Genomic DNA, 25794 nt, shown 5'->3' with positions numbered 1-25794 from the left:
TAGGTTCCAGGCCCTGGATCTTGAAGGAGAGATAGGTGAGAATGTGGTGCAAGGCCAGCCTACAAGGCCACATAAGAAAAGGCTTTGCACCTCAAGACTGCCTCTGATAAGAAAGAAAGAAGGGTCATTGCAGTAGGCGATTCCCTTCTGAGAGGAACAGAGGGCCCGATATGCAGAGCTGACCCTCATCATAGGGAAGTGTGTAGTCTGCCTGGAGCCCGGATCAGGGATATCACCAGGGCGCTCCTCAACCTGGTGCACCTGACAGACTACTACCCGCTGCTGGTCTTCCAGACAGGTGAGGGGGAAGCTGCTTCCCACAGTCTGAGGGGAATGAAGAAAGACTACAGGGCCTTGGGGCGGATGGTGAAAGAGTCTGGGGCTCAAGTGATCTTCTCCTCCCTCCTTCCATCTTCCACTGATAATGTGGGAAGGAATGGGAAGATTCAGTCCATAAACGACTGGCTTAGAGACTGGTGCTACAGGCAGGGCTTTGGATTCTTTGATAACGGCTGGTTTCATAGGGCACCAGTCTGGACAATGACAAGTGGGAAAGGTTTATCTCACAGAGGCAAAAAGATGCTGGGGCACGAATTAGCAGGGCTCATTTGGAGAGCTTTAAACTAGATTCGAAGGGGGATGGGGTTGTAGCTGGGCTTGCCCCACTGGGGCAGCACTCCAGAACTGATGAAGACTGGGAGGCCTCCTATAATCCTAGGGTGAAATTGGTGTGCTCAGCTCGCTCCCTGAAATGTCTGTACACCAATGCGCGCAGCATGGGAAATAAACAGGAGGAGTTGGAAACCTGTGTTAAGTCAGGAGACTATGATCTGGTGGCAATTACGGAGACGTGGTGGGACAGCTCACATGACTGGAATATAGTCATGGAGGGCTATGTCCTTTTCAGGAAAGACAGGCCAGCCAGGAGGGGTGGTGGGGTTGCTCTTTATGTGCGGGAGGAACTACAATGCACCGAGTTCTGTCCAGGGACAGATGACGAGCGAGTTGAGAGTCTGTGGGTGAGAATTAAGGGGCAGGCTGGCAGGGGAGATACTGTTGTGGGTGTCTGTTACAGACCACCAGATCAGGGTGAGGACGTAGACGAGGCCTTCTACAGGCAGCTGAGAGCGGCCCCACAGTCACAGGCCGTGGTCATCATGGGGGATTTTAACTTCCCTGATGTTTGCCGGAAGGACCACTCGGCAACCCAGCCACAGTCCAGGAGGTTCCTCCAGTGTGTGGATGATAACTTCCTCCTGCAAATGGTGGATAAGCCAACCAGGAGAGGAGTGCTGCTGGATCTCATCCTCACTAACAAGGAGGGTCGGGTTGAAGCAGTAAGGGTTGAGGGCTCCCTTGGTTGCAGCGACCACGAGATGGTGGAATTCAGGATCTTGTGTGGTAGGACCAGTAGAATAGCAAGTAGAATTGCAACCCTGGACTTTAGCAGGGCAAACTTTGGCCTTTTCAAGCAATTGCTAGGGGAAATCCCATGGGCAAAGCTGTTTGAAGGTAAAGGGGCCCAAGACAGTTGGTTGGCATTCAAGGATTGCTTTTTCCGAGCTCAAGATCGGAGCATGCCGACACATAGGAAGTCAAGGAAGAGGTCCAGGAGACCTGCGTGGCTAAATAGGGAATTGCTGGGTATGCTCAAGTGGAAGAGGAGAGTTTACAGGTCATGGAAGGAGGGGCTGGCCACTTGGGAGGAATATAAGGCTGCTGCTAGAGGATGTAGGAAGGCAGCTAGGATGACTAAGGCCTCCTTAGAATTAAACCTGGTGAGAAGGGTTAAGGACAGCAAAAAGAGCTTTTTCAAATACATGGCAGATAAAACTAACACCAGAGGCAATGTAGGCCCACTGATGAACAGGATGGGTGCCCTGATGACAGAAGATACAGAGATGGCAGAGTTACTGAATGCCTTCTTTGTCTCTGTCTACTCTGCTGCAGGCAGTCCTGAAGAGCCCCGTACCCCTGAGACCTTAGATGAAGTCAGGTCAACGGAGCGGTTTGCCTTAGTCGATGAGGAATGGGTTAGAGACCAGTTGAGCAATCTGGACATCCATAAATCCATGGATCCAGATGGGATGCACCCGCGGGTGCCGAGGGAACTGGCAGAAGTCATTGCTAGACCACTCTCCATCATCTTTACCAAGTCTTGGGAAATGGGAGAGGTGCCTGAGGACTGGAGGAAAGCAAATGTCACTCCAGTCTTCAAAAAGGGCAAGAAGGAGGACCCGGGTAACTATAGACCGGTCAGCCTCACCTCCATCCCTGGGAAAGTGATGGAGCACCTTATCCTTGGTGCCATCTTAAGGCATATCAAGGATAACAGGGTTATGAGGGGCAGTCAACATGGCTTCACCAAGGGGAAATCATGCTTGACCAATCTCATAGCCTTTTATGAGGAAACAACACGGTGGATGGATGATGGCAGAGTGGCGGATGTGGTCTACCTTGACTTCAGCAAAGCATCTGACACAGTCTCCCACAGCATCCTCACAGCTAAATTGAGGAAGTGTGGTCTGGATGATCAGGTAGTGAGGTGGACTGCGAACTGGCTGAAGGAGAGAAGCCAGAGAGTTGTAGTCTATGGGGCTGAGTCTAGTTGGAGGCCTGTAACTAGTGGAGTGCCTCAAGGGTCAGTACTGGGACCAGTATTATTTAATATATTCATCAATGATTTAGATAAGGGAATTGAGTGTACTATCAGCAAGTTTGCTGATGACACTAAGCTGGGAGGAGTGGCTGACACGCCAGAAGGCTGTGCTGCCATCCAGCGAGACCTGGACAGGCTGGAGAGTTGGGCAGGGAATAACTTGATGAAATATAACAAGGGAAAGTGTAGAGTCCTGCATCTGGGCAGGAACAACCCCAGGTTCCAGTATAGGTTGGGGAACGACCTGTTAGAGAGCAGTGTAGGGGAGAGGGACCTGGGGGTCCTAGTGGACGACAGGATGACCATGAGCCAACACTGTGCCCTTGTGGCCAAGAAGGCCAATGGCATCCTGGGGTGTATTAGAAGGGGGGTGCTTAGTAGGTCGAGAGAGGTCCTCCTTCCCCTCTACTCTGCCCTGGTGAGACCCCATCTGGAATATTGTGTCCAGTTCTGGGCCCCTCAGTTCAAGAGGGACAGGGACCTGCTGGAGAGAGTCCAGCGCAAGGCAACTAGGATGATTAAGGGAGTGGAGCATCTCCCTTATGAGGAAAGACTGAGGGAGCTGGGTCTCTATAGTTTAGAGGAGACTGAGGGGTGACCTTATTAGTGTTTATAAATATATAAAGGGGGAGTGTCACGAGGATGGAGCCAGGCTCTACTCAGTGGCAAACAATGACAGGACAAGGGGTAATGGGTACAAACTGGAACACAAGAGGTTCCACTTAAAACTTGAGAAGAAACTTCTTCTCAGTGAGGGTGATGGAACACTGGAACAGGCTGCCCAGGGAGGTTGTGGAGTCTCCTTCCCTGAAGACATTCAAAACTTGCCTGGACACATTCCTGTGTAACATTATCTAGGTGTTCCTGCTCTGGCAGGGGGATTGGACTAGATGATCTTTTGAGGTCCCTTCCAATCTCCAGCATACTGTGATACTGTGACTTTCAGCAACCCCACAGCAGAAGGATCCTCTGAGAGACCAGGCAAGGTGGACAGCTGCTCAGTTTCCTCAGTCTCCAAAGCAGCAATACCAAAAGCCCATCAGTACCCTTTTGGGTCTTTGAAGTACCCTCTCTTGAGGTAGTCTATGCCGAGGATGCATGGAGCCTCTGGACCAGTCACAACAGGGTGCTTTTGCCATTCCCTCCCAGTCAGGCTGATTTCAGCCTCCAGCACAGTCAACTCTTGGGATCCTCCTGTCACTCCAGAAATATAGATGGGTTCCACCCCTTGACAGCTTGATGGCATCAGGGTACACTGTGCACCGGTATCTACTAGAGCCTTATACTTCTGTGGGACTGATGTGCCAGGCCATCTGATCCACACAGTCCAGTAAATCCGATTGTCCCCTACCTCCACCTGGCTGGAGGCAGGGCCCCTCTAATGGTCATCACAGCATTGGACACTTAAGTCGTGATGAAAGGGATTATTCTTCGTTATCACAGGAGCTGGAGTAAAATCAGCTCTTCCACTCCATCTGGGAAACTGATCACCAGAGACTGAAGCCGTAGCTCTCATGGGATGATCAGTCTTGGCCCTTGCTCCCCTCTTCAGTTCACTCACCCGTTCCTCCAAAGCTGAAGTAGGTTTTCCATCCCACTTTGTCATGTCTTCTCCGTGATCCAGCAGGTAAAACCATAGGGTACCCCGTGGCATATACCTCCTGTATCTCCTCTCTTGAACAATAGGACGCCTTTTGTTAATAGCTGAGACGTGTGTTGGTACACGTGAGGAGCTGGATAAATCAGACAGATCATCCCCCAATTGTTTGAGGTCCTGGGACAGTTTTTCCACAGCTGAGATGATGGAAGGGGTGAGATTGTCTTCAAACTCTCGGAGTTTATGAACCATTTCATTCACTGTTAGTGGTACTATGTCATTCCAGGTTACTGTTGACAATGAATGGGCATATGATGACGGTGCATTCCGTGTAAGTTTTCGCCACATGGGTCGTGTACATTCAACTTCATCTGGATCTATAGGTGTATCCCTGTTATTCGACTTGATGTGATAGATCATCTCTACGATGGCCGATTCCCTCAGAGACTGGATGCCTTTGTCTATAGTAGTCCACTTGGCTGAATGACTCATAACATCGTCCTTGCATGGAAACCTTTCTTTCACAGCTGCCAAGAGCCGCCTCCAAAGACTGAGGGACTTCTTCTCTCTTCCAATTGCTTTGTCAGTTCCCCCTTCTCTAGCAAGTGATCCCAGCTGCTTGGCTTCTGTACCTTCTAGTTCGTGACCATTGGCCCCATTGTCCCAGCATCGGAGTAACCAGGTGATGATGTGCTCCCCTGGTTGACAGGTAAAATCTTTTCGCGTATTCCATAGCTCGGTTGAGGTCCAAGGTCGAGAAGTTACCTCTTCTTCTTCTTCTTCGTCATGTGATGATGACTCCTGATCAGATGCTAGACTGGGTGGTGAATACATTGTTTCTTCATCTTGCTTCACCCTTCTTGCCTCTTTTTTGCTTTTTCTCTTGCATACAGGGGCAATCGATATTGGTACGAATTGGTCCTCTGGTTTGGCTGCAGTAATTATCACTGTGGTTTGAGTAGCAACTGTACTTGTTGCTGGGGCTGGTGTAGCTGCTGTGTTTGGAGCTGGGGTTACCGCGCTGTCTGTTGCAGTTGAAGTTTGAGCAGCTGCTGTATTTGCCACTGGGGTAGCTGCGCAGTTCATTGAGGCCAAAGTTTGAGTAGCAACTGTACTTGTTGCTGGGGGTGGTGAAGCTGCTGTGCTTGGAGCTGGAGTAGTTGCGCTGACTGCTGCTTTGCCCTCAGATCCACTGACATTCTTTTCCTTTTGAAGGTGCTGGATAGTGTTGAACAAGGCCCTGTAAGCGTAGGCCAAGCCCCAGCACGTTGCCATGATTTGTCCATCTCTGGTATGGCCAGAATGACCACACACCTCATTTAAGTGTTTTACTAATTCTTCTGGATTTTGCAGTTGCTCGGTGGTGAAATTCCAAAGTACTGGAGGGGCCCACTGACCTAGATACTTGCCCATACTATCCCACACACCCTGCCACTCATGACTGTCCAACCTCAGGGAAAATCTCTTGGTCCTCCTACATCATCGTTTGACCCCAGACAAGACCCAAACCTGACTCTGCTTAACTCCTGAAATCAGTAGTGGGAAAAACACACCCTGTATGCGTGCTAGCATGGTGATTCCCATCACGATCAGCAAACAAGTCTCAACAGCATTAAAAGACCATTCAAAAACTTCAAAACTCTCAAATGTAAATGGTCTGGGGGGAGGACTGGGAGGGTAAAAGGATGTCTCCTTCACAGGTTGAGCACCTGAGAAGGAGAAAAAAGATGTGTAATTGCTAAGCACTTCTATTATATACCTCCCAAAGTATAAAGGTGGTGACCACACTGGGAACATAAGCCAAATCAGTTTCATGATCAATGATTCTATTGTATTACAAGTCATTACCATAAAGTACAATGAGACAAAAACCTTAGCCCAAGCCCCACACTTGAAAAACACTAATACAGCAAATACCAGATGGAAGTAAGATACGATATACTGAAACTGTGAGATCAAGAGGAACAACCTTGAGAGCCAATAAATCAGCATTGTGACGAGTGACTATTAATCCGGACAGACCTGTCGTTATCTCAAGCCCTCGGGCCCCATGCTGGGTGCCAAAAGAACTGTCGTGGTTTAAACCCAGTCAGGCAACTTGTTCACTCACTCCCAGTGAGTGGTGCCGGGCTGACAACAATTGAGGCCCCCCCCTCCCCCCCCCACCGGGGCTCTCCCCTTCCCCGCTCCCAGAGGAACGGGGAGGAGGATCGAAAGAGTGCAACTCCCACGGGTTGAGACAAGAACAGTCCAGCAACCAATGTACAACACAAATCACCACCGCTACCATCAACGACAACAATAAGAGAAAATAACAAGAGAAGAGAATACAGTACCACCGGCCAAGAAACGAGTCCGCCCCAGAAGCCCCTGTCCTTCCGGGTAACTCCCAGTTACCCCCCACCGGGGCATGATGTGCTGTGGTATGGAATACCTCTTTGGCTAGCCTGGGTCAGGCGCCCCGTCTCTGCTTCCTCCGGGCTTCCCCTCCTCCCTGGCAGAGCATGAGCCTCACAAAGTCCTTGGTCAGCGTAAACATCACTTAGCAACAACCAAAAACATCGGTATCATCAGCACTGTTCCCAGGATGGAAGTCAAAACACAGCACTGCACCAGCTACCACGAAGGAGAAAAATGACTGCTACTGCTGAACCCAGGACACTATTGTAAACCTGCCAGGAATAAAACATATTCTGCGAACATATTTTCCTCATACCACACAAAAAATGTTACTATTCTCCAACCACTGTTGTGGTAAAAACAAGCTATGCTCAAAACCAGAAGAACACCTGAAATATTTCAGTATGCTTGTTTAATGCATACCAGAAATGTGTAATTGTAGGATATTCCACAACTATGTCTTATGACTTTTAAACACTATGGGCTTTTAAAGTGTCATAAACAGTTTAAGCCTAGATATGCCTTCTGCAAATGCTAACTGAAAATGGATTTTGCATGTCTATCTGTCCCTGGTCCTTATACTAGAATCGCACAAATACCCATTTGCCTTCTGGCACAGCAAAACTACAGTTATAATTTGTCAAAGGATAAAGACAATGATAACCTACTGCATAAAGTAAGTTCCATACTGATGGCATAAAAAGGTGCTACTATTCTGGAACAGAGGTACTATTCGGTTACACCAGCATAAGTTAAACCTGTGCTACATAATCAATGAACAACACAGACAGGCCTGAGCCAAAGCTGAACAGCTAATGACAAGTAAAAAAGTGATAAATCACGTATGGCACCCTAAGGATCCATGCTTCCTTTGGAAAGTATTTACTGACGATCTGATCAAATCATTACCACTATCAGAACTGTTCATCAAAGAGCAGTAGTCTATACTCCAATACAGAAAATGCATTCTTCTCCACTGTAAATACTGAAGAAACACTCAGTATCTTGTGATATCATTTCCCTTTTTGACATTCGATGTTCACACCTTGCAAATTTATTTACACTTCTATGCCTAGAGGCAGAACAACAAATGAAATGAATTACTAGCAAAATATGAGATGCAAAGCTTATCAAATTACTGTAAAGACAAACCTCTTTTTGATTATACTTGATTGCAAGTTTTAAACGGCTTAAATTCATCCTCTCTTCCAACAATCCTCGCTTGTCTACATGTTCATCGCTGGATGTGTGATTCAGAATAACTTCTAGCTCCCGTGAATTCCGTGCTTGTGCAAGCAAATCTTTAGCAAAGGTTTTGCACTGTTGAGCTAGCTCCTCGTAATCATTTCTGAAAGACACAGAAACAGTACATACTATTATACTGCTCACGTATTTTCCATTAAACCATTAACTACTCATTTTTGGTTTGGATTGTATCTTATGCTAAAGACAAACTTAAAAAAAAACCACAACCCAACAGCCATATGTCAAAGACTAAGCATTCTGAAGACAACTCTGTAACATGATACCATATAACATGACAATTGCGCTTCAGTTTAGTCTGCAACTCCATTTGGCAGAGAAAAATTGGGAAACAGACTTAGAGTATACAAATTCTTATGAAAAAGTTAAAACTTGAAATTATTTCCAAGAGATGTGAAAGTGTAGCAGTCACAAAATACGGCACTAATAAGTCATTATTTCTACTTGGAAGGGACTTTAGTTTGGTTTTGCTTATTCCTGTATCTGAAAATCAAAGTCAATCCACTGAATACTATTTATTAATTTAATAAACGCAACTATGGAAACCACATGATTTACTAGTCTCACTCAGTATAGAAAGACAATCGGTTATAAAACCAGAAAATGCCTATATTGTTTAGGAAAGTAGAATTTTACCCCCTACAAACATTTGGTTTACTGTTCTTGAAAGCTTTTGTGCTGCTAAGTTTCAAAATGGTAGAAACCTGTATAGTTTAAACATAAAACTAAATTGAGCATATATTCATTCAATAGAAAGGCATTGTGAACATGAAGTCTTCGATACATCTATGCACTTTATACACATATGCACACACATGTGCTGTTCCAAGTCTTATAAGGAGCAAAATTAAGAAAGAGTACCTGGAACAACTCTTAACATGAGTCAGGTCAGTATAAACAATACTTCTACCTTGATGCAGGGGAAAAAAAGTACAGAGTACTACTGAGATATTGTTATAATTAATAGGTAAGTAATCTTGAAGTAAGTCCACATTTAGCATGTTTTCTACTTATTTTTCCAGAGTAGAGCTGAAATTTGAACTGTTGGTGCAACTACACACGCTGAACTGTCTACACTAAAAGGATTTCAAGTAATTAAACTGTCAAAGTGACTACTACTGAGGCATGAATTATATAAGTTGTTACTATGTCAATCATCAGTTTAAATACTCCAATTACAAAGAAAAAAGAACAAACCTTTTCTAATGCATACACATTTCTATATACATAATTCCACAAAGGTATTAGATAGTTTGTGTTTTAAATTCCTACCTGAATTCAACCTCAACAAGGCTTAACTCTTTCAAGTCTGCACTGAGTTCAAAAGCTCGCAGGATTGGATCTTCCTCTGTCAACATTATTAAAGCAGGACTGGCCAAACACCGATAAATGTCAAGGCGAAACCTGTGAGAAAAGAATAGCAAGCAAAATGCAGATGTTTCATTTGATTAGTAGTATCAAAACAGAACCTATTCAAAGTTGGCATAACGCAGTCAGCTGAAAGACAAAACAACTGGATTTCTTAAAATCAGACACTACACACATTGAATGTGATACATCATGGAAGACACTGTCCTTCACAGACTTAGAATCCCTATTGCTCTAGTGTATCAAGAATTAGCCAAACTGGTTCCCACTTCTTTTCCTCACTACTTCAACTGTTATCAGTACATCAGCAGAAGGCCATCAGTTAAGAGGTACTGATAAAATTTGACATTTTTTGAGGTTATACAATAGCTCTTATATTTCTTCAAGTGGAAATAAAAGAGGGAAGTGAAGCATTTAAGGCAATCTTCTATTTTAACAAACTAAATTTAAAACAGTGGGGAGCTTTTATGTGCAATACAAAAAAAAAAAAACACAACAGCAACAGAATCTGAAGGGATATTTTCCTCTTGCAAAACAACTGGATCATGAATACTGAAACCATGTCTATTATCCATTCTAGTTTAAACTAAGAGCTGTTATATCGAACATTTCTAGCGTTTGTTTGCCTGGGATACTTTGACACCTTTTCTCATACTGAAGTGACTGACATGGGGTATCAGACGGATACCAGAACATGGTCTATAGTAGCTGATTATCAGTAACAATTATCCTTTCACTCCCCTTATTTTTTAGTAATCTGAATATATACTGGAGTAATCATGTAATAGTTAACTCCATATAGTAACTGCAGTACACTTATGATCTTTGAGCTCTAATTTTTTCACCCCAACTCTCAGATATTAAATTTCATCCAACTTGTTACCAAGTTACCCAGACAAAATATTGTTAAGACTGGCAAATCCCTCTCCTCATTTGAATCTTTATTAGAAAGCTTTCTACTTTCAAAAATACTGAAGAAAAAAAAATACCTTAAGTCTGCATTCATCAATCCATAGTATATGAACACTTTTAGAAAAAGGATACAGAATTATCCACCTCCTCATTCTGGCACAAAAACCCCCAAGCATTAACCAACTTAAGAAAAAATTTATTTGCATGGATCTTATACTCCCAAACCAACGATAGCTAGGAGGTTTATGGCATAACTGTAGAAAGGCAAAGGCACTTAGCTTAATATGCACAGTGACTAGGAGTATAAAACCAAAATGAAAGAAATGCCACTGCCTCCCACCAGCCTTTTCAAGCACAACCCATCCCCAAGAACTACTATCGTGCACAATAAAGGCTACGATATATAAAAGGAACACACTCATAAACCTCACCAGAGAGATAAAGAAAATACACCGAATCTGATCCAATGAATACCAGAGAATTAAGACAAGATGTCTTATGACTGGTATGGCACAATTGTCTATGACTGGTAGGTCTTACCTGGAATGTCGCAGACTATCTTTTTTGTTCTTTGCAGTACACAGTGTACATTCACAGCCTACAGCATGAGGTTTGGGTAATGATATATCTTGCTTTAACAACATGGTGAGAATTTCATAGTTGTTACGATGAGCTGCTAAAATGACAGGTGCCACATCCATGGTCGTAGAGTATTCTGGGTTCTGAATGCGTTCCATTAATTTCTGGAATAAAACATAGGAAGTATCTAAATTTACTACATACAGATCAACTAGTGTTTATATCTCAGGGTTTTTTTGACTTTTCAACAATTAATCTCTCTTTCAGAATATTTTCCTATGTTTAATGACATAAAAATAAGGAAGAATTTGTAACAACACTCAAACATCTCTCAGATTAATCCTGGAAAAAGAAAAATGGGCACAGAAATGTTTTGCTTTATTTACATAGAAATCCTGACACTCAGTGCCTACCTTCTCCAATATACATGCATTATATTTAAAAGTTTATTTTGTTCTAGTTTGGAAGAATAAAAAAAAGAGTGTATTTACTAAGCCCAGAAAACTATCCTGACTGTACTATACTGTTACATAAATACCTCCCTCTGTCTCTACTTGTGAGCTTTTAAACTTTCTTTGATACTTAAGCATTGCCAAGAAAAATTTCAACTGATCAATTTCAAGGTGAAAATACGATGTTTATAGAATTGCAAAAAAAACCACCACCTATGAAACTTCAACACATGAGTTTATATACATAGCCTTTATAGGTCAAGGCTGCTAATCACCTTGCAAACAGTCTACAAGAAAAGATTTAGAACCACTTATTTTCTCTCTTCTGGACTAACTAGGCATCTGTTAGCATTTGGCACATACAAATTCACTAGATTCCTTATGCCGTAGAGCAAATTAATGTATTCTATTCTTTAAGACAACAGATGCTATAAATGTCCTGACTGTATCAACTTGGAGATGTAGAATTTAATTTAACAACATTGTTTTAAATACACAATTACCCAGAACACAATAGCCCACACTCTCCAACCAAAAATTAAGGGATAACAGCACTCAACTACAATGGTTGGTCTGGAAGATCTTTTTGGTCGGTGATTAAGTAGAATGTCAACAGCTCCCACCACTTCCGAATCAATAGCCACCAAAAGTGCATCTGATGACTAAGGAAAGAAAACAAGTTGCATATGAAACTAGCAGTAACTTAAACACCATAAAGAGTCAATATGAAGCCAAACTAATTTTTTTTTTTACTTATTTTTGAATTTATTTCTAAAGCACTAAACCAATGTTCTGTATTATCACTCCACGTATGATCAGAATACAAATGTAGGTTGTCATTCCAGGAGTTAGCATAGCATTGCTGACAATTTGTTTCATTGCAATAACAGCAGAAGAACCAACTGTAAAAATTACTATACAACAAAGATGATATAAGAGACTTGCAAAAATCCAGTTCTAATGGACAGTTTACCAGGTTACTGATACATTAAAAGCAAGTGTACAACTCAGATGTATGAGATACTTCAGCCCTGTATTCAGAGTTCTCTGGTAAAGCTAAGAACACAAGTTGTTGGTTTTTTTTCCCATGGTGGTAACTACTTCTAAAACTTAATTCTTAAGGTGAGATAAGCAGCTTTTCATTTTATTTTCCCTACAGTTGATATTATTCTTTTTAATTCACTTTACAAAACTCAAATTTTTGCTCTATAAATAAAAGACACAGCTTTTATTTTTGCTACTAAAAAGGAGGTCTAGGCAGGGGAAAGCTTGTTTTTTCCTTCTCCAATATCAAACAATCTAACAAAAGACACTGCCTTTCCCTACCCTACATACTTAGACCATCATAGCTACAACTCTTCTAGCAGCAGCAGAGATGTTGCATACAGTAAGGAAGTATTGCTGTTGCAGAACTGCTTCTGCCATCAAGCACAGGTCAAGCTTAACAAGAAAGTACTGCAGAATGCATAGAATCATAGAATAGTTAGATTTGGAAAGGACCTTAAGATCACCTAGTTCCAACCCCCCCTGCCATGGGCAGGGACACCTCACACTAAACCATGTCACCCAAGGCCTCGTCCAACCTGGCCTTGAACACTGCCAGGGATGGAGCATTCACAGCTTCCCTGGGCAACCCATTCCAGTGCCTCACCACCCTAAAGAACCACCCTAAAGAACTTTACCACCAGTAAAGAACTTCTTATTTATATCCAATCTGAAATCTTTAAGTTTTAACCTGTTACCCCTTGTCCTGTCACTACAGTCCCTAATGAAGAGTCCCTCCCTAGCATCCTTATGAGCTCCCATCAGATACCGGAAGGCTGCTATGAGGTCTCCACGCAGTCTTCTCTTCTCCAGGCTGAACAGCCCCAACTTTCTCATCCTATCTTCATAAGGGAGGTGCCCCAGTCCCCTGATCATCCTCGTGGCCCTCCTCTGGACTTGTTCCAACAGTTCCATGTCTTTTTTACGTTAAGGACACCAGAACTGCACACAATACTCCAGGTGAGGTCTCACAAGAGCAGAGTAAAGGGGAGGATCACCTCCTTCGACCTGTTGGCCACGCTCCTTTTGATGCAGCCCAGGATACGGCTGGCTTTCTGGGCTGCCAGCACACACTGCCAGCTCATGTTCATTTTCTCATCAACCAACACCCCCAAGTCCTCCGCAGGGCTGCTCTGAATCTCTTCTCTTCCCAACCTGTAGCTGTGCCTGGGATTGGTCTGACCCAGGTGTAGGATCTCGCACTTAGCATGGTTAAACTTCATAAGGTTGGCATCTGCCCACCTCACAAGCGTGTCAAGGTCCCTCTGGATGGCATTATTTCCCTCCAGCGTATCAACCAAACCACACAGCTTGGTGCCACTGGCAAACTTGCTGAGGGCGCACTCAACCCCACTGTCCATGTCACCAACAAAGATGTTGAACAAGACCAGTCCCAACACTGATCCCTGAGGGACGCCACTCGTTACTGGTCTCCAGCTGGACATTGAGCTGTTGACCACAACTCTTTGTGTGCGGCCATCCAGCCAGTTCTTTATTCACCAAGTGGTCCACCTATCAAATTGATGTCTCTCCAATTTAGAGATAAGGATGTCCAGCGGGACAGTGTCAAATGTTTTGCACAAGTCCAGGTAGATGACATCAATTGCTCTACCCCTGTTCATCAGTTCCATAGTCCCATCATAGAAAGCCACCAAATTGGTCAGGCAGGATTTCCCCTTAGTGAAGCCATGCTGGCTGTCACCAACCACCTTGTTGTTTTTCATGTGCCTTAGCATGGCTTCCAGGAGAATCTGCTCCACGATTTTACAGGCACAGAGGTGAGACTGACTGGTCTGTAATTCCCTATAATGCAAGTTTGCCTTAACTTAAAAATCATCTAATATAATGTAAAGTTTTTTAACTGCTACCATTTTAAGTTACTATATTCCACAGCCAAAGAGATGTCTGTATTCTATACTTTTTAATATGATGCACTGACTGAAAATTGTTTATTTTGAAGATAATGCAGATGTTATCTCTGCCACAGGAATAACACTTCAAATAAAATTCAGATGTGTTAATATCATTGAAAATGTTACTTATATATTTGCCATGCTAATAAAATTCCCACTTAAATTACTGAGAAAAAACACTTTCACAGTTATGACACGGAAAAAGAACTGAACTGCCTATAAAAACAGACTCTATTTCTTTCCAAATTCTGACAGGTTAACAAAGAATAGAATACACAGATCAGTAACTAAATTGAGAGCTTTCAGTAACTTATGTGTTGTATACCTGGCAGCCATAATCCAAAAGAAGCTGCAGTATGTCCAAGTTTTCATTTTCAATGGTTATGGTAACAGCATTTCGTCCAAGCACATCCACACAATTTATGTTCATTTCGCCTGAGCTGTTTTCTTCTAAGAGTTTCTTAACCATGTAATAGTCACCTGCACAAGTAACATATGAATGTCACTTAATATTATTAAAAAGTAATAAAAGCATGTGAACACTGTAAGTACCAGCTACCAATGGACAACATTCCATAGCTGACAACAGACATCGAGTCATACAACTAAGAGGTCATGGTAGATAAGCATTCTCTCATCAAGGAGGAAACTGAAGGTATTTCAGAATGTCTCTTCCAGAAAAGCACTAAGTCATATACTTCAATCCACTCTTTTAGTTCCAGTCTTATAAGCAAACACACACAAAAGCTCAGGTAGTTTCAAAGCTAGGGCAATAGCTCACACATAACCTGTGGGGCATGGGAAACATCAAGTGCATCACAGAAGGGTTCTCTGTTCAAAAGAACCATAGGCTCAGAGAAGCCCCTTTTACAATGATACAAACAGGTCTGTATCTTCATTGAGCAGAAGCCACATCAGTCCTTTTCCCCATCACTCTAATTCTCATGTATATATTATCAAAGCAGGTGTGATATGATGCTACAATGTTATAAAACTCAAGCTAGCGAGTTTGATTAGCAACTAAATCTAACGACAGTATGACTTACAGTATGTAAGCTGCAATTTCCTATTTGACTGAAGCACAGATATACCAGGCTGCCCTGTTTAGTGTTACTCTGTTTAATTGAAACTTCTTGCCAAAGAGAAAAGCTTTTAATTATTTTTGTCTCTACGGTAACAAAGTATATTGCAACATAAAAGACCATGACAAAGACTGTAGTGTAGCATACTTACAGAACTATACGCAGACTACTTCCACGTACAGTCTGCAAGAGTACTAACCTGCTGTTATAGAAGTAATTTTTTATTTTTAACATTTTTTGTTGTGCACCCGTTTAGCTCCCTCAGCCTCTGTTTTTATTGGAGAGGAAGCTGAGGCTCGTCCTGATCTTCAGGACAGACATGCACTAGGAGCATGGCTGCAGGCAGCCGAGCCATAAAGAGCACCAGAACAAACTTCCTAAAGCCCGCTGGCTAACGTCACTGCAGAAATACTACCACTGTCAACTAACCTAAACAAACGGGTAGCAGGCAGCTCTACGTATAAACACACCAGCTTCCACAACCCTGCATATGTCTTAAAGCACCCGTAATAATCCAGCACGTTATTAAAAAGCTTTCATCAGAGCCCAGCATTTTGGACATGTTAAGATCAGTTTAAGACTCTATTTCTACTCAAGACTAACTACAAACATTTTATAAGAGAAAACATTTTCCCATCCAGTACCTTGGGTGCAAATCACAGTAAAACTGTCTCACTCATCGTGGGGATGTCTAGATAAGCAAGTTTTACCTACAACTATATAGTCAGGCACACTTTTAACACTGAGTGCAGCAAGTATGAACTCCTGCGACACAGAGCGAGGTCCCTCACAAACACAGGAGTACATGGCCCAACGCCTCCTTTCCCCCGGTGCCGCAGGCTCCGGGTTCAGCACGAAGAGCCGAGGCTAAGCCGGGCGCTAAGGCGAGGCGCGGCCGGGCTCAGCCGCCGCGGTGCCCCCAGCAGCAGCCCTGCAGCGCACGGCGAGGACCCGCCGCCTTCCCCGGTACCCGGCCGGGCACCCGCAGGATTTGCTCCCAGTCTCCCCCAAGGGGGGTCTGGCGCCGGCTCGGGCCGTCAGGGAGAGCGGCCGCGGCCTTCGATCGCCGACGGTGCGGCAGGCGGGCGGGGCCAGACTGGGCAGGGGGGCCGGTACCTTTATCGCAGGCCAGCAAGAAGAGCTTCTCGTCCAGGGTGGTCTCTTCCTTCACCTGTCGCACATCCTTCAGCGCCAGCAGCTTGTTCGGCGAGGCCGAGGCGGAGGGATCCGCGCTCTGGTATAAGGCGGCCATGGCGCCGGCTCCGCCAGGCCCATTAGAGCGCGGGCGGGATAGGTGCAACTCCCGATGCCGCACCGGAGGGAGCAGGGCAGCCCCGCACGGTGCCGGCAGCCCCGCGGGCGCGCAGAGCACAGCAGAGCAGGGCTCCTGGACCGCACTGCGCAGGCTCCAATGGCGGCTCCCGCCCTGCTAGGGGCAGCGGGAGGAGGGTGGGCAGGAGCTCCGCCGAGGGCAGAGGCGACCGGTCGGCCGATGAGGCACCTTTAACAGGGACCCGTCTCTGCTTTCGCCGCTCCGCGGTTTACCTTCCCTCCCAACAACATTAAGGGATTGGGGTCGGAGCCCGCAAAAGAGGGGTGGCCTTATCCCGGGGTTCAGATAAACGGTAACGATTAATATAAGCTGAAAGTCCAATTCTCTTTTTCAATCTCCTTTAGAAAAGTCGTGTTTGGTTAGCGCCCTCTTTGAAACCAACGATGGTCTGAGAAGACAGTTCTGTTCGGATGGTGGTACCTGTCGTTTACCTTTCAATAGGTAGCTCAGCTTGTATGTCAAACTGACGGTGCTTAGCGTAGGCACCCCTTGCTCTTTGATTAGTTTCAAGTACTACAAACATTAAACAGACTGACTAAATCCAAGCACTTAATTCTCTCAACTCCCAATATCATCTTCGATAACAGAAATTAAATGAATGCATCTTCTTTCTGATAATATCTTGTGCAAGATACTGAAGATACAAAGCTTAGTCCAACTGTTCCCTCACCGTGATTCTTAGGACTGCTTTTCAGGAGCTGAAACAAAGTAGCAGCTTCATACCGCAAGAGAAAAAAATCCCCCCAAAACCCACCTTCATTTTTATTTATATTTCCTTCTTCCCTAGTGTTTGGCTTTTAGTAACAACCTTATTAAATGTCCAACTCCAGCATGTTTTGTGAAAATTTGCAACTGTAGGTAAAGGAGTACAAATACCTAAGAAAATAATCACTGACTTGATAGCATACAGACCTCTGCACACAATACACACTTTAGAGGAATCAAAGATGACATGCGTAAGGAAATGCAGTACATTAATGTGAAACCCCAAACTGGAGTAGCCAGCTTTTTATTGTTTTCTTATACAGTATTTTATGAAAAGTGAAAAGAAAAGAAAAAAAAAAAAAATCAAATGTTTAGTCCAATTGCAAAAGCTAGCACATCTGCACACCTAATCATAACATGATTACATTCCTGCTTAGTAATTTACAGACTGTTAATTTCCTGCTCAGTAACAGAAATAAATTGCTACATACATTTAAAGATTATTCCCACAGAACAGTTTCATCAGCTTTATCGACGGACATTAGTTTCCAGACATTATCAGAGGCCTTCACTTGCTCTCACTGAAGTCAATGACAAGACTCTCATTGGCTTCAAGAGGAGTTAAGCTCTACAAAAAATAAGGCAGTGATAACTTCTGTGCAGTTAGGAGTAATACAATAGGATTGGAATGCACCTTGAAACTTGTATCAATATATATATACGTAACACCCACTAAAAATAATAAAAACAAAGTTTCAGAATGAGTCCTAAAATGACATATGTAAAATGATGCAGATTCTTATAATACTATGGAAAATAATACAAATGAAGCTTCATTAATATGGTGGTGGTGGGGGGGGGGGGGTTAAGCAATACAAATCTTTAATGTTAATTTGATAATGAACATGTTCTGAAAACAGTAATACCCATAAATAATCAATATGTTATGAAATGGAATAGTTTTAACTAATATAAACACATTATTAAAATTTCATTAATTAGGATATTTGTGCATACAAATTTTCTGATTTTATACTAAGCTTCAGAATTCTGAACTGTGAGGCATTCTTCGTGCTCAACATGGCAGAAAGTTATATTACATGTCTTAATTATTTTATTCTGTTGAGTCCTCTTCCCATCAAACATGCAAACACTGTCATCACCATTTTTGGCTTCACTTCAACCAGATCATCTGGGAGAGCATAGATACGAGCACCAATTTTTCGAGCAACTGAAATAGCGTATCTTGGAAAACAAGAGAAAACATAGCGTTATTTTACTTGCATCTACTAGCGTGCTAAGATTTACAACATATTTTAATAGCAGGATATGCCTGTTCAGTGCTTACACTCTGTGAAAAAATTAACATTACTGCCAAGAAAGCATGTATTAGCAATTTCAGTGGCAGATATTTTGCTACTGGTTATCAAAGAATTTGTTTTTGTCAAAGTGTGTATTATGGCAGGCTATTAATAAACCAGTTGCGGTGCCATGGTGGTAGGTCATATCAGCTGTGAATTTAACTTCATATTTTAACTATGCTAGAAAAATAGCTCTAAAATACTATAATTATAATATTTTGTATTTGAAGCAAATCAACTAATAGTGTAATCTGTTAATACATCAGTAAATCCTTCATTACACCATGTATTCACACACTTCCTGCACTTAAGGAAAATACAAAGTACCCATTTAAAACTTACTTAGCATTATTTAGTTTGTCTTCATTAGAAAGATCTTCTCTCTTGACCATTTCTGGACGAACGGCTTTTGGTGCAATAGCGTCTATTAAATCTAGGACAGGTAAACTAGTGCTAATTGATTTGTCCTAAAAGAAAAGACTCAAAACATTAGAAGAAGGACTTTGCTTTGATTATTCTGACTTCACAATGCAAAAAACCCTACAGCACATTTTATATTTGTATTGAAAGACAGCAGCATGTTCTGTTACTTCATTGTGTGAAGGTTTTCCCCCCCTCTTTTAAAGGTCTAATGTTCTTTTCCACAATTAAAATGTTAAGATCCATACTCTGTGTTGATATTATTAATATTATACAAATGGTTTAAAATTGTTTAATGAAACAAACTCCTCCCCTTCTCTGAGGGAGGAAAGGAATTTTGAAAGAAGTCTAAGGACCAGACTTTCAAGACAACAAAAATGTATCTACATTCCACAACTACTTTTACTTTTCTCCTTTTCTTCTAATGATATATTCTGAAGTAGTTTATCGCTCACTCTTTTTATAACTTTTTAACTCAGATGATATTCTGAGCTAGTACAAGCAGTCTGTGTTTTGTATTTAATACATGGACGTGTATTATTCTGTTCTTAAAACAGCAAGTGCTATTACTACAATTATTTCTTCCCAACTGTTAGGGCAGACAAGCAACTGATGACGTCAAACCAAGAGAAAGCAGACAGTGCAGTGAGGCGCTGCACATAAGCCACGTGCATGACATGGCTTCTTTCACCACCAGGCCAGAACTATGAATTCAAATTCAGTGAAGTCCCACAGAACCACCACATTAATTATACATTTAAAAATAGTAATATATGTCTACTTGAAGACACTGAATGCATGCAGTATCTCCCCAAGACCATAAGCCAGAACCCACACCTTTGTAATTTTCTTGTTTGAACTAATGGCAGTTCAACAGAACTTTGCTTTCATAGCCCACAAGAAGTATCAGGGACCTCTGCTTTCTCTGCTACACTTCCTGTTGCAGTAACCCCAAAACACAGAAAAAAAAAATCAAATTGTGAAGGAAAACACATAAGTGGATGTTGTCAAAAATCAGTGAAAAAAAAAAACACTTATAATGAATAACATTACTTTACATCAGTAGCTCTTTATCTTTACTGACGTACAATCAGCTGAATTACCTTTAAAAAAAACAACCAATACCCCCTAAAAAAACATGGGCATGCCAAAAGCAAGATGCTGGGACAGATTCTCTTCATACTTTCAGCTTATTTATACCACCATTATTACAATTTATGTAGAAATAACAGAAGTAGGAATACTTTTCAAGATGATGACCTAAGTTACCTCTAGAGTAAAAAGGAAATAATTCGTTCTATAAAATTATTTGATATTACCTTTTACCTAATGCTTACCTAATTCAATTAATAACACCGCAAGACCTCAAATGTTTAACTTGCTAGGTACTTATGTTCCTGTTGCGAACCACAGACATAACTGTTTCAGAGTATAAGTTATATTTGCATGCAAGTGCAATTATTTATCTACCATTTTTCTAAAGAAAGAGATTTACACAGCATGGAACACCTGACATAGATATAGTACGTTTAGTGTTTAACATGTGACAAGTGTGAAAAGAAAGCTTCCTTTATCCATTTGCTTTATCTGCTGAATGGGAAAGCTGGTTCATAAGGGTCTGCTGAACATCAGCAGTGCCAATGAAGACAAAAGATGCTGCTGCTTAACTTGGGCTCCCTCTCCTGGCTCTGTCACATAAGAGTGCATCTTTTTGATCAGCTGTTCTTAAAAATGGCGATTACTTCCCCCCCGCCCTGTATTTCCAAAATCATTCTTCATGTTTGTACAAGCACGAGAGTGCCTATATCCAAAAATTCAATAGGTATGACATGCCATGCCCAAACATTGGTAATTTTGGCCAAAAAACCCTTTGAAAGTTTAGCCTTTGTTGATGTAATTGTTTTGGGGTAGGTTTGTTTTGTCAGAGTAACAAGTTGTAATTTAGTTTTGTTTCTTATTAATAAACATGTAAAATACTTTTGAGGTTTCACAGACTGTCAGAAATATTTCCTTATACAATTACACTACTGATGAGAGCCATAGTTAAAGTCAAATTGTTAACAGGTTAGATTAAAAATCCCCAACCTGATTATATATATAAAGAAAAAGTATATCAATCTGGTTTACCTTGAAACTCGTAACTGAAGTTTTCTTATTTGCTTTTGCAAGTGTCTGATTCACCCACTTAATAATAATTTCATCATTTACTTTTTCCCCCTCTCCAAGGTCTGATAGTACATTCAAAGTATACCTTTAATAAAGAAAACAAGTCTGAGTTGAAGCAAGTGGCAGAAGTTCACTCTGCTAACAGTACAAAACTACAAGTAAAATACTACTTGTGCACAGTAATGACGCCAAATGATCACCTTCATTATGTACCCTTATCTTACAAACTATTTAGTACTTAAAATCACTTTTGTTGTTGTTGCAAGAATAAAATAATACTTATTTTCGAATAAAAATTTATAAGATTCACTATTACATCATCTTTCTATATTTGTTTTACTAAGCACACCATAACTAATTTTACTTTAAATGACTCCCTACCATCCAAGCCACCTTGAAAAGTGAATCAGAACAGTCTGACAAACAAAAAGCACTGAGTGTTTAAGGGTAGGTGTAGGAAAACTACACTTGTGGAAAATTCCTGCAATAAAATACTTTTATACTTTATCTATATAAAATAGATTTATATTTTTTCCTGCTCAGTGCACTAGCTAGATTTTGATTTTACAGTAGTTACATTACTATAGCTATGATACCCTAAAAATTTCTTCCCATTTAACTTCTATAGTGCATTACTTCTTCCTATTTAACTTTTTTGATTTTACAGATATTTAAATTACTTAAAGAAAGGTACATGGAATCAACATGAAATAATCTCTGCTCTTTTTACTTGCTTCAGGATTTATAGCTTGAACCACAGTTCATAGTACATAAGGTTTTAATACTTTCTGTAAATGTATGTTTTCACATACATATTATTGTGGTTTCAACCACTACACAATATGTAAAACTACAAAAAAAAAAAAAAAAAACAAACAAAGAGAAAGAGATAGCCCTCTAAAATACCTGTTGGGTGAACTAACACTGGGTTTAATTTGCCTTGATACAGACACACACATATACGCACATGCACAGATACATATATATACACATCTATCATATACTGTGCCTAACTTACCTTCTCATCAGCTGCCATACCAAAGCTAAAGTCAGAGTTGGGTTACCCTCATTTAGATCATGTCCAGCAATACCAACCAGTGAGAATTTGGCTTTTGTCTTCCCGAGTTCTACTGCATAATTGCAATTCTCAATCTAAAAATAAATGTTGCATGCAAATAATGAAAATGTCTTAATATTTCTGTAATACAGACCTATAATGTATATTTATTTTGAATTTGGCTTACTGTTACCTTTGATGAGATTTGGAGCCAAGAAAGATTTCTAGCCTTTCTATACTGCTGTTAAAATAACAGCTTTTATTATAAATACAAGTATGCAAAATTCCAAGGATGATCTTTTTTTCCACACTTGAGAAAACCATGTTCACTTCCACTAAAGTTAATGAATTTATATACACTTACACCAAATCTGAATTTGGAAAAATATTTAAATGTGTTAATTCTTAGGCAGTATTTCTTTTCCCCTCTACTTTCTTCTTGACTCATAATGATCATAAAACTAATTGAAAGCTTCTGATTTCTGCAAGTCTTGCAGTTCTCCTGGCAGCATATAAAAGTGTTCTGTGATGAAATGCCTCCCAATGCAAGAGCATCACGTAATGATAGCTCTGGCAGGCTTGAAACTTTTACTTATACACCCTAATTAGACCCTAAATTAAATATTACCAAAAGCAATCTGCATTTAGAAACTGAAGTGATATATGCTCTAACTGCTATTTATTCACTGGGATAATATGCAAAAGATACTTTTTCCTTTTTTTCCCCCCTCTCTCTTTCTCTCCTCCCACTCTGCCCCCAGCAGCATGCAAATCTGAGACAGACAACCCATTACAAACATAACAATAGTAGATAGTGAAACCAACTGTATGCCAGAGTTATCTGCCCACCTTTTTCATGTTACCACCGAGTAATGGATAAGGAGGTTTGTTGACACGGTTCCAGTCAACCAGCACACGAGTCATATCATACAATTGGAAGATTATTAAAGCATCAGAGAGGTCACTAAACCAGAGTAAAACAATGTTTTTAAGTACAAAAGCTCATATTCACAATGCAAGTAAATATTGAGACTTTTCCAAGTGTAATTAAGTTGCTGAAAATTTCCAATCACGTAAATAAAAATTTGTGACTTTCTGTGGAGAAACTGGCCTATTCCCTATTATTTGAACCCACGATTATTTACACTGTGCTTTTCATTTCATCATTTTCACAAATTTTAGTGAAGCAAACACAGGTACTGGTTTTACCAACTTTATTTAAATAATTGCTTTCACAGGGTGGGCACAGACAAAAAATTTAGCAAAACAAATTTTCATTGATCGATCTAGTTTTAGTTTCCTTAGGGCTTTCAAAAAAAGTCCTGAGTGCTTAATCTGCACCCACAAATGTATTGTGCTAAAGAATAACCAAAACCAATATATTTATCTTATGGAAAAAAAAAAATTGGAAAAAGTATTTTCTCATTACAAATTTCATTCCTGATAACTCCCTTCAGCTAATTGCAGAATTAAATTCTCTATGTTAAACTATCTACAGACGATACTCACTTTACAGAGATCATAAAACAGGAACAATGAAACCTAACATCAAGTAAACATGCATACCTATGTTTACAGTTGCTCCCTTTATCCCATCTTTTATTGATACGACAGAAAGAATACTGGCACAATTTTAAAGTAATCAAAAGCATGCAAAAAGCATGTTAAAAAGCTCTTTTTGAGGGAATACAATGCTCCATTGATTCTTACAGTCTGATCAGCAGACACTTATCCCCTCTTACAGTTTAGAATTACACTACTGGTTTGTGGTCATGTGATGAGAGAAAATAGAAACCATGCGTTATTAAACACAATTATCTCAACCTTTTTTAAGACAAAATGTAATTCAATGTATAAGTGAGTGAGAGGAGCACATCAAAAGTGCTTAGGTTTTCTAGGATTTCTAGGTCATGACCAGAATATCTTAGTCAGACACTGCCTAATATGGTTCCACGGATCAGTCCTTAAGTTCCTATCACACTGTGTGAAAACCTGGAAATCACTGTTCAAGCAGAAAGAAAATTTCCCTTGATTCTTCCCATCATTCTTCCCTTGTCATCCAAAGGAAATCAAATTCTTGTTTTTAAAAAAAGCCTTACCTGTATAAATGATTAACATATGGGCTTACACCCAGTGAATTCATCCAGTTTCTGAAAGTCCTTTCTTCATTACTTTCTCCTATGATGACAAATATAAATCTATATAAATTATCGGAAAACACACTTCAATAAGCAATGTTTAAATGGCTCTCATACTCTTCCCCCACCTCTCCTTCCTAACCCCCATATGACTTGATCCTTTCCCTAACAGTAGTCTCTACTGGCCAATAAGTCAAGGCAATTGCATCAAATTCAGAGTCTCTCAGTTCTGGCACTTACACGAAGTACTATTAGACTACATTTTTCTGTGTGAATATAATTTTATAAAATACAGAAATAATTTGTTGGTTATATTTTATGTAATTAATATATAAGGGAGAAAATAGCGATGGTTTTTTGGGGTTTTTTTTAGAGTTCCTAAAACCAGAACCGGTGGAAATTGCATTTAACAGTATCTTTAAATCTGTTTGAAATGGCATATTCTTATCAAAAGTTAGTACTAACATACTTAGCATTAAACTCCAGAAACTACAGCTCCATATCTTTCCACACAGAAGTTCCTAGTATTAATTCGTGAAGGTCCTTCCCAAAGCAATAGACCTCACCTTTTTAGTTTTTAACACTGGAGACTTAAATAGGCAGCACTGTATTGGTTAAATTTGTGAAGCTATTTATAAGGCCAAGTGGGCTAGTTACTGTTGCAATTTTTACTAGCAACTCTGCTTATCAGAAATACAGATAATTGAGTAGGAAAAACCAAAACACCCCCCCCTAAACCTTCTCTTCCCTGACTTAGATAGTTTTTAATCTATTGTAATCATGAGCCCTAAGCCAATGTACTTTCTCTATAGAGTTTGCAGTAATACTTTAATTTTCTACATACAACATTATCTAAATTTTAACAATGTATCCGTGGCCAACTGCTTGTGACTCAGTGCTGGATAAGCTTATTTTCTCTTGCATCAGAGAGGAGCAGTTGAGAAAATATTTAGCCTAATTATGTGAGCTTAGAACACCCTCATCATTTTGTTCCCCTGGCCTGTACACAGTTAAGAAAACAGGACTGTTTTAAGAAAGAAAACTGAAAGATGGAGAAAACTTCCCCCAACAACAAAGGAGCAGATTTCTCACGACTGAAACATGTAAAAATCAGATTATCCTTTTTTTCTTTTTTTTTGGTATGTGCTTGGGTTTTCATGTGGTTTTTGTTTGGTTGGTTTTGTTTGTTCCTTAGAGGACAAGGTTACCAAGTTCGTCTAATGAGGTTTACGTAGCAGGAAAACTGTCTCATTTAGTACTGCTGTTCTACATTGACTACAGAACAATGAGTGTTTTAGCAAAATTAAGCTATTGTATAAATATGTACTTATCATTAAGAACAGAA

At 40.8% G+C, this 25794-nt stretch overlaps 2 protein-coding genes across 4 annotated transcripts in view; both read right to left on the bottom strand.

Annotated features, from left to right (window-relative positions):
- Positions 1–16557, bottom strand: part of TRPC1 (transient receptor potential cation channel subfamily C member 1) — a 36082-nt gene extending 19525 nt beyond the window's left edge. The window contains exons 1-6 of one of the 2 annotated variants that reach the window (XM_062639015.1): positions 16386–16557; positions 14513–14667; positions 11791–11892; positions 10740–10942; positions 9192–9323; positions 7809–8004 (exon numbers count right to left, since the gene is read on the bottom strand). In XM_062639015.1, the coding sequence (XP_062494999.1) occupies positions 7809–8004; positions 9192–9323; positions 10740–10942; positions 11791–11892; positions 14513–14667; positions 16386–16521 (924 nt within the window). In that variant the 5' untranslated portion in view covers positions 16522–16557. The remainder of the gene's footprint in view (positions 1–7808; positions 8005–9191; positions 9324–10739; positions 10943–11790; positions 11893–14512; positions 14668–16385) is intronic. The other variant, XM_062639016.1, reaches the window with a different exon arrangement.
- Positions 16558–18172: 1615 nt separating this feature from the next.
- PLS1 (plastin 1) overlaps positions 18173–25794 on the bottom strand; it is a 44303-nt gene continuing 36681 nt past the window's right edge. For both annotated transcript variants that reach the window (XM_062639001.1, XM_062639002.1), the window contains exons 11-16: positions 24411–24489; positions 23161–23275; positions 22273–22406; positions 21216–21339; positions 19011–19135; positions 18173–18552 (exon numbers count right to left, since the gene is read on the bottom strand). In XM_062639001.1, coding sequence (XP_062494985.1) covers positions 18417–18552; positions 19011–19135; positions 21216–21339; positions 22273–22406; positions 23161–23275; positions 24411–24489 — 713 coding nt within the window. In that variant the 3' untranslated portion in view covers positions 18173–18416. The remainder of the gene's footprint in view (positions 18553–19010; positions 19136–21215; positions 21340–22272; positions 22407–23160; positions 23276–24410; positions 24490–25794) is intronic.

The sequence above is a fragment of the Pezoporus occidentalis genome, unplaced genomic scaffold (assembly GCF_034315485.1).
Source record: "Pezoporus occidentalis ecotype Australia unplaced genomic scaffold, CSIRO_AGI_Poc_V1 ctg59, whole genome shotgun sequence".
Lineage (NCBI taxonomy): Eukaryota > Metazoa > Chordata > Aves > Psittaciformes > Psittacidae > Pezoporus > Pezoporus occidentalis.
The sequence above is the reverse complement of the archived record's forward strand: the minus strand, read 5'-3'. Positions and strand labels throughout refer to the sequence as shown.